Source organism: Spinacia oleracea, chromosome 3 (assembly GCF_020520425.1).
Source record: "Spinacia oleracea cultivar Varoflay chromosome 3, BTI_SOV_V1, whole genome shotgun sequence".
NCBI lineage: Eukaryota > Viridiplantae > Streptophyta > Magnoliopsida > Caryophyllales > Amaranthaceae > Spinacia > Spinacia oleracea.
Genome location: NC_079489.1, coordinates 16,925,061 through 16,934,268, shown reverse-complemented (window position 1 = coordinate 16,934,268; position 9,208 = coordinate 16,925,061). Strand labels below are relative to the sequence as shown.

Genomic DNA, 9,208 nt, shown 5'->3' with positions numbered 1-9,208 from the left:
TAATTACTGCATCGAGTTTAACTAAATCGACTTAATTCATTATCAGTTGAACTTATTTGTCTCATTTCGTGATTGAACGTAACTTTTTTGTCTCGTTATTTAAACTAGTATGAAATATAAATATATGATAAGCTTGCACTTAAAAATTACAAATTTATTATTTGTCAGTTCATCATTATTGATTATTAATTATTACGTTATTCGCTATTAATTTATCAATAAATGCTTCGTTAATACGAAGTGATAAACTTTTTTAGTTATAGGCCATCATTATCGATTACTCCATTTCAAACTAAGTTATACACATATATACTCAATAAATCCGATGATCTTAATTAAATGCTTAACACTTTTAAAAGTAGTTACGGTCCATGTCCCCTAATTAAGGCATATGTATTACTTCATTTGGAACCGAAGTATAATTTATAATCGAACTGAAAAGTGTGATTTTCATAACAATCTGATAAGGATGATTTTATCATTTGGAACCGAATTGACTCGATCGAAGTACAACCCGCAATAATTTTCCAGAAGCGATATGAACCATAATCGAAAAGAACGCGAACCGAAAAGAACCAAAATCGATAAGAAAACAAACCCGATGTAACCTGACTAAACTTGTACAATCCGACCAATTCATACCGTTATTCGATGGACCGACGAGATATTAGTTCGATTTAATATGATCCAAACCGTTACAATCTCTCTTAACCCGTTTACAACTCAACATGTTTCAACCCAACCCGATCCGAGTATAACCTGATCGGATATGAATCTAGCCCAGTATCAACCCGTGCTTAAGAAACCCGATCCGCTTCGACACGTTAAGTTTCTAACCCGATCCAATATGTCCCGTAAATCAAATGAACTGTTTCAACCGTATATGATTAAACCCGACTCAAACTTAATCCCTTGGTCCAAATTGACACCCCTCGTAACGAGTTAACGACTACACCATCTAAACCTTTGGCTAGGAAGTGACCTATACTTAATATAATTTGTGTTAAGACCAGAGGCTAAAGATGACTGTGGGACGGGCTTCGGGACAAGCCCGTTTGTATCTGGCCGCCAAAAATTTCAAAATTGGGCCCAGGCCCTCGTGCCGAGCTAGACTATCGTGTCTAAGACTAATTTTACTAAATTAACTAGTGTATGGCCCTGGCGTTGCTCCGGGTTTTACTTTTAGTAGGGTTTACTTTTTGTAAAAATGTGCCCATTTTTAAAAGATTGTATTTTACATTTATATGGAAAAATATAACATACATTGTAGCTAGTTAAAATGGTAAGAAGTGAAACTTTAATCCATGAGGTTTGATGTTCGATTCTTGATACATGATGTTTTTTGGTTGTCAACATGTCATGATGCTTATTAGCGGTGACATGGCGTAATAAGGATATACGTTTTCATAAACGCCTTTTAATATATTAGTAATGATTTAGTGTAATTTGTCGGTCGGGTCGGGTCGGATCGTGTCATTTGTTGTCATGCTTTTTCCAAATAAATGTGTCCCAGACCCGGCTCACGACTTCATGCCTATGTCAGGGCCGTGTTTTTTCGTGCTCGTGCCGGGCTGGATCTGACCTCGTGCCGGTCCGGCCCTCAGCCCTCTTTACTAGAGGCTGTTGACTTTTCTCTTATTTAAAAAAAAAAAAAATTGTGCTAGGAGGGCCCCTAAGTTCCCTACTCTAAGTGAAACTCCCTCCCGCCTTCCACGACCAAGCGACCAACCAATGATCCGAAATGAAAACGAAACCCAGAAACATGGAATTTGGAACCTTCCTAACTAATTACATGATCATCCTTTCTCTCTCTTCTTCTCCTGAATAATTTCGGAGTCCCAATTTCTAATCAATTTACACTCTCCTGTTTACCAGTTCTTTCTGTTATATAATATTAATATTTTACTCTTCTATTTATAATTTCGGATTGCATTTATTTTAATTTGTTTGGAGTTAAAACCCAACTCCGAATTCAACTGCATTCCGTTGATCAATATCAATACGGGTTACAATGCATTAGTTCTAATTGTATTAGGAAAACCTAACACGAGTTAAGTTGTAGTATACAAAATCATCTATTTTTTTTGGAATTTTCGATTTTTGGGAGGGTGAGAAGAGAGAAAGACAGAGAGTGCGAGCGTGGTAGCAAAGATGATGCTGCACTATAATGGTTTTTCAGGGCTTAAGACCAAAAGGGTACGCCTTCTTCTTTAATTTCTAACTTTGAATTATTTATCTGAATTTTACTAGGTCGAAGTTTGGTGATCATACTATCTGTAATTTGGTTGCATTCTTGTTTTGTGTGATTCAGTTTTATTTGGGAAATCAAGATTTATGTGTTGTTTTCTGATTGCTCATAATAGGCTGAATCTTCAAAATTGGAAATCGGTATAACATTATTGATTGGGGGTTTAGTGATTTATGAAACCAAAATCAATTTCATCTGTTGAAATTATCAAACTTGGTTGTATTGGGATGTTTAAGTGTGGTTAACTTGTCAAGTTGAAGTTGATGGTATGGTATGAGCTAAGGTACTGGCTAACTACTAGGATTGTTATTGTCATTGCCTGACTCGGTTGGGTGTAGGGTCATTGTAGGTTCCGGCCATCTGCGACATGCTGTTTGGTAGGTCAGTGGATCTCATGGCCGCGTTTTTCGTTGCTCTCTAGGCTCCGTTTGGTTTGGTGTAAAACGTTTTCAGTGTAAAATAATTTTCCATGGAGAACACAATTACAAACTAGTTTTCCTTTGTTTGGTTCCTTAAAAGAAAATGGGAAAAGATGGTAAAGATTGAGAGGAAGAAAGGAGAGAGAGGGGTAAGGAGAAAGGTGGAAATGTAGTTTCCCTCCCTTTCAAATGGAAAAAGTATTTCCACCTTTGAAGGAGTTATGGAAGATTGTTTTCCGTCCCTTGTCAAACCAAATAATGTAAAATTAAGGAAAAATTGTTTTCCATGAAAATGTTTTACACCTGACCAAAGAGAGCTTTACACCCTACCAAACGGAGCTTTACACCTTACCAAACAGAGATTTACACCCTACCAAACGGTGCCCTAGTGATATTTTAGTGAGGAAAAACATATGATATGTTGTTTGATCATAACAAAGTAAATAGAATATTAGGAATAATGTTGCTGGAATTCCTTGGCTAATAAGAATTCATTAGGTAGTTTAATTTTATGAACTTGTGACATTGTCTTACTTCATGTCCTGTTTCATCAAGTAATTTAGCTTATGTTTACTCTTTCTGCAAGAGTGACGGGATTTCAAGGATGAGAAGAAGAGCGAGCTTATAGATTATGGTTTTAGTCCTGTTGAGTTGTAAGAATTGGTTTCTGTTTGCTCGCAGATTGTATTTGAAAACGTATTCAGTGTGCTTGATTCTGCAAGTCTCGAGCATTTGAAAGAACTAACTGCAAAGCGTAGATTAATTGAAGAATCTGTTAATGCTACCAGTAACATCACAGAAGCTACTGCAAGGGAGATGTCTGGAGGCCTGACTTCTCGTAGTCAACAGGTTAGTAAAAGTCTTGTTTCTTGTAAGGATGACTAAGAATTCTAGCTGTTGCTTGGTTTTGATGATAGTTGGTCGTTCACTCGTTCTTTGCTTCTTTATTAATTTGTGGTGTTTGTCCCACTTTGAAACCTCTCTGAAAAGCCAATTTGTCCCTTGACAAAAACATTTTCTCAAATGTTTCAGGATATCCAGAAACTGGAACAGTATCTGCCAATATTAGGGAATTTCATCGTCCAAGTTGATTCAATTAGTCGAAACAAAAATTTGTTAATTTCACAGCTGAAAATACAGTGGAGTAGCACCCTTTGTTCTTCCAAGTTTAGAATTGGTAGTCCAAAGTTTATCCAGATCAATAGCCTGAATTATGAACTTGGGATGTCTCTTTTCCTGTATGGTGTAACTATCCGTGAGCGGGCTATTGAACTTCTTTCAGAAGGTTAGTAGATAGGTCTCATAATCTCAAACTCACCTGGTTAATTATCCAAGTTTTGTATTGGTTTCCTCATAACATAGCCTCATCTATGTTAAAACTTGAATTGGATTATTGTCATATTAATAGATATGCAGCAGTCCGCCAGTCTTTTGAGAAAAGCAGCTGGAGTTTACAACTATTTGAATGCTCAAGTCCTTCCACTGTTGCAGTCTATCTTGCCACCAGAGAAGCCACCTGAAACTACAGCCAATGTCGCTTCTGCCATGAATAGTATTTGCTTGGCTGAGGCTCAGGTATGTTATGTAATCAATGTTAATAATTTATGTCATCTGCACTTAGATAATTAGCTCTTACTGCTTCTTTAATCAGATGTAATTTTAGAGTTATTTATAATTTACAGGCGATAGCCATAAGAATTGCAGAGAAGCAGGGATTGTCTGATGGTGCTCTATCAAAATTGCACTTTGGAGTTAAACAGTTTTTGGATGAAGCAAGTTCTGTTCTGCAATTAGGACCTAAAGATATTTCTCGTAGATTTCTAGTAAGCACATCAATTCATTTCATTTCTGCCCTACTGTAATTCTGATTTTACAACGTAACTGTGGTTTCTAATTATAATACCTCTGATTTTGTTGTCCAAATTAAAGGAGTATATAGTTTCATGCAGTAACCTACATGAACTGAGAAGTTATAGGCACCTTGCTGAAAGCTACAAACAGTCAGAGCAAGTGGGAGTTGCTATTGGCCTACTTAACGTTGCACTGAGAAACACAAAGACCTTGCCCGGGGAACAGTCTTGGCGAGAAATTTTCAAAAATGAAGTTAATAAGATATCCCTTATGCTTAAAAAGTACAAGGAAGAAAATGAATTTGTGTGGCAGCATAAGATCCTATCGGATTTTGAGCTGCCATCCTTGGAAGGTAGAAAGGTTGTGATCACCACTCCTTACCAACCTCAAAGATGGCAAAGAGAAATTGCTTTCAACAAAGGAGTTTAAACCAAAATTACTTGTATAGCATAATTTATTGTGTACAAAAGAGTGATTTCTTTTTGCTTGTGTATACCAGCTGAGCCTGGAGTACAAAACCTAATTTAACAATTTTGGTAACTAAAAAACATGAAATTGTATTCAATTCAGAGAAACATTCATTAAATATTGAAATAGGGGTATTTTTATGTAGGCAAAATTATCAAAAGTACATTCTTTTTGCCTCATTTTGTGAGTTAGTACCTTATATTTTCAGTTTTATCAAATACGGAGTAGTACCTTGAATTAAATACTTGTTTTAAGAATGGTACCTTGTTGCAACATTCCGGCCAAAATCACAATTTTTCGGCCATTGATTCCGATTGTTGCCACAACTTTAGAGGGAAATCATCGCGTGTTCATACGTGCTCATCATCTTACCAAATTCAAAGTACTTCCAGCGCCCTTTCTTCTTCTCATTAACTCTCTGTCTTCTCTTCTCAATTGAATTCCCTCACCCACCATTTTCAGTCAAAATTAAAACCTCAACCACCATCTTCCTTGTTGTCATTGATTCCAACTTTTGTTGTCATCGTCCTTCCTTGTGGTCTAGAAAGTTGCAGTGTTCGATTGACAAAAAAAAGAAAAAGTGTTGTCCTTTGGTACCTTGGACAAAAGGTGAGAGAATCAACCCTGATTTTCTTACCATCTAGAACATCTTTCAGGTAATTCCAATTATTTAAGTATATTGTTGTCACTTTAGCAAGCATAAGTACAGAAAATTTGTCAAACCCTAGAAATGCTCACACAGTAATCAAACACTTTTGCCATTAAACTAATATGCAGGCACAGTAATTAAAAATGATGTAATTAAACTAATCAAAAAGCTTAATTTTTTGTATTATTGTTCCCTTGTCTGTTGAATTTGATGACTTTGCCCAATTGAGTTGTCGACTTTTCGGACAAATTTTCCTTGAATTAATATAATGTAGATGGTTAATTACGCTAAGGTTCATGTGATTAGTTAATAAATTAGTAAATTATGTTAATTACAGAGGATGAAGACCAAAAGAGCACAACTCATTGTTCCACATTGCAACAGGCTGTGAATTTGAAAGTTTGGCATGGTGGGACCTTTGTAACAAAGAAAAATAAGAGGGTAGAATATGATGGAGTGGGGATTTACATTAAATAAGGGGTTAGTCGGATTAGCTATTACACTATTGTAGATGTTGTGAAACATGATATTGGGTATAACAGTGGAGAAAAAATATGGTTTATGAGGAAATGTCTTAGCTTAGCAAAGGGTAGGAAAGAATAGAAGAAAGATGATTTGTCTATCAATGAGTTGGTTGATTCAATAGAGTACAACAACTTCATAACTGTTTTTATTGAGCACATTGAAGAATCTGTACCTGTGTTGGAGAAAAGGCAATCTGATATTGAGGACAGTTGAAAGGAGTTTGTGGAGGATGATGATGACAATCAGGGAGAGGATGAGGAAAAAGACGAGAGAGATTCTGATGGAGATGGTGATGGCCTGACAAGATGATGGAAGTGGGAAGGATGATGGAGATGATGATGGGAGTGAAGATGATGGGGGGGGGGGGGGGGAGATCTGAAAAGTGTTGAAACTCAGGAAAGGCAAGGATATTAGGTGGAGGGAGAGGGTGAGAAAGGTGAGGGGATGCAGAAAGTGAATGATATTCCAAAAGCGGATCAAGCTTTTATGGAATATTTTGATGGATTGGATGAGTTGGATAATTATGTGTTTTATTTAATGTGGGCCTAAACCAAAAACTGCATTGGGATATTTGTGTAGGGAGCATATCTGGTTCAGATGCTTTAAGCTCAGAATTAAGTTGGCCTAACTTACCTAACTGAAATCTACCACAAACAACATCCACAACCAGACCTCAAAACTAATTCCCTGTAGGAAAAAAACAATAGTAGCCTCCACCTTAAACCCTAAACTTGTTTCACAGTTTACAAAATGGGTATTCTGATTGATGATATCCTATATACTAAGAAGGGGAGATGAGGATAGACCAATACCTGATCTGTTTTCAGACAGTGTTGGTAGGGTCTTACAGAGGCTGTTAACCAAAGCCTTGGCGTGCCTAATCCTCTCCCCTACACACCTGAACCAGCAAATCAGCAAGTTGAGACCAGAAACAAGCCTGCCACTTCACCATCTCAGCAACCAAGAAATCAGCAACCACCTCATCCACAACCAGATGAAGATGTTGCTGAAATTTGGGTGGGTGAAGATGAGGACCTGAATGAAGATTCAGAAGAAGGAAGCTTGTATAGATCATATGATGAAGCTGAAAGGTATCCTTCATTTAATCCAGATGTTGACTTTAAAAGGTTTATTCCTTTAACTTTGGGTTTAAGATTTCCATGTTCAGATTGTTTGAGAAAGGTAATTAGGTGGCATGCTGTACAAAATGTTTATGACTATTACTTTTTGCATAACAACTTAAAGAGGATTAGTGTCTATTGTAGACATAGATGTGATTGTTTTTGGAAGGATTCAAAGAAAGTGAAGTGTTTTGTGATAATCCTAGGAAGTGAAGATTCAAAATACATAGTAGGAAGATGAGAGGAGATGAGTCATGGACGATTAGGAACATAAAGTTAGGCCAGGTTTGTGGTTTTCAAGATGGAACTCCAAAAGCTTCATCTGAGTTCCTAGATGAGAGGTTCATGGATGAATTTAGGGATGATCCCAAGATGAGAATTGAGACTTTTCAGAATCACATAAGAAGACATTTGGGATTAGAGGTTGACTATTACATCGCTTACTATGCTAGGATAATGGCATTGCAGTTCATCCATGGAAGTGCAGTTGATCAGTATGGTAGAGTTTGGGATTATGCTGCTTCTATTAGGAGATACAAGCTTGATAGTTCTGCATTTGCGAGGGTTACAAACATTGAGAGACCCCCCACATTATTCCAGAGGTTTTACAGTTGTCTTCAGCCTTGCAAAGAAGGGTTTGTGCATGGTTGTAAGCTCATTTTAGGGGTAGATGGTTGTCACCTAAGGGGTACTTGGCCTGAAATCTGCTTGGTTGCTGTTGGAAAGGATGGAAACAACAATCCGTTTCCTGTTGCATGGGGTATTGTTGAAGTAGAGAACAAGGAAAGTTGGAAGTGGTTCTTGGAGCTACTAGTAAAAGACTTAGGATAAGTGACTTAACAAGTGATGGCATCATAGTGCCACATCATACGCACACATGGTTGTTTATTGTGTCACCACAAAAATGTTGTTACTCATTTTTGAACCTATGACCTTTTATATGTTAATGCTAAGTTTTATCCATCACTCCAACGATCACAATTTGAGTAACAATTTATGATAACAATTTTTTTTCTTAATTTCTATTCATTTACTAATCAAATCATATATAGTTTCTAGAAATTTATTTAGATCAAACATAAAACCATGACATTAAAAGAGAAAGTTGGAAAAAAAAATATTGCGCTTTCTTTTAGCCAATAAAATGTGTTTTTTCACTCTAAAATATATTTCGACTTTATAACTCAATATACAATTTAATTTAATTTTTTTATATGTTGTAAATAAACTAGGATAAAAAATAAAGTTTTATAAAAATAAAAAAAAAATACTCAAAAATTTAGTTCAACAATTGTTGGTTAACCAATTTTATTCTTAAACTGCATATATGATGAATTCATATTATTTTCAAGCTGCATATATATATATATATATATATATATATATATATATATATATATATATATATATATATATATATATATATATATATATATATATATATATATATATATATATATATATATATATATAAAACTATAAGTAAATTTGAAATGAATAAACAAAAATCAAACTATATTCAACACTACAAGGCATTGTCCGGAACACTAACTAGTTAATTATCGTAAGGAACCGCAAAACATATTAAATTTTGCCTCATACTCCGTAGAAAATAACAAACAACAAAATTTTACCAAGTATAGAACTAGGAAAAAGAAAATTTACAGTGAATCAAAACATAAAATTAGCATACCAATATCCGAGGTCCAATCGTAATTACATTCCTTTAATTTCCGTCAACAATTAGCAATTGCGCTAATAACGTGTTATGAAAATAGGCGACGTAATGCAAATATACACATACATCAAACATTAATTATATAAAGGGTATAATGGGCATCCACAATACAATATATTTATAACAGATCCGATATTATCTGTATTTTTTCTAAAAACAACCTTAAGTCCGATCTAACATAATCTTTAA

General features: G+C 35.4%; 1 protein-coding gene across 1 annotated transcript; it reads left to right on the top strand.

Annotated features, from left to right (window-relative positions):
- The first annotated feature begins 1,647 nt into the window (after positions 1-1,647).
- LOC110805821 (uncharacterized) lies at positions 1,648-5,160 on the top strand. The gene is made up of 6 exons (XM_022011431.2): positions 1,648-2,196; positions 3,349-3,516; positions 3,700-3,952; positions 4,076-4,242; positions 4,350-4,490; positions 4,597-5,160. The coding sequence occupies exons 1-6, from the start codon at positions 2,152-2,154 to the stop codon at positions 4,945-4,947; spliced, it is 1,125 nt and encodes a 374-aa protein (XP_021867123.2). The 5' UTR covers positions 1,648-2,151; the 3' UTR covers positions 4,948-5,160.
- Positions 5,161-9,208: the final 4,048 nt, after the last annotated feature.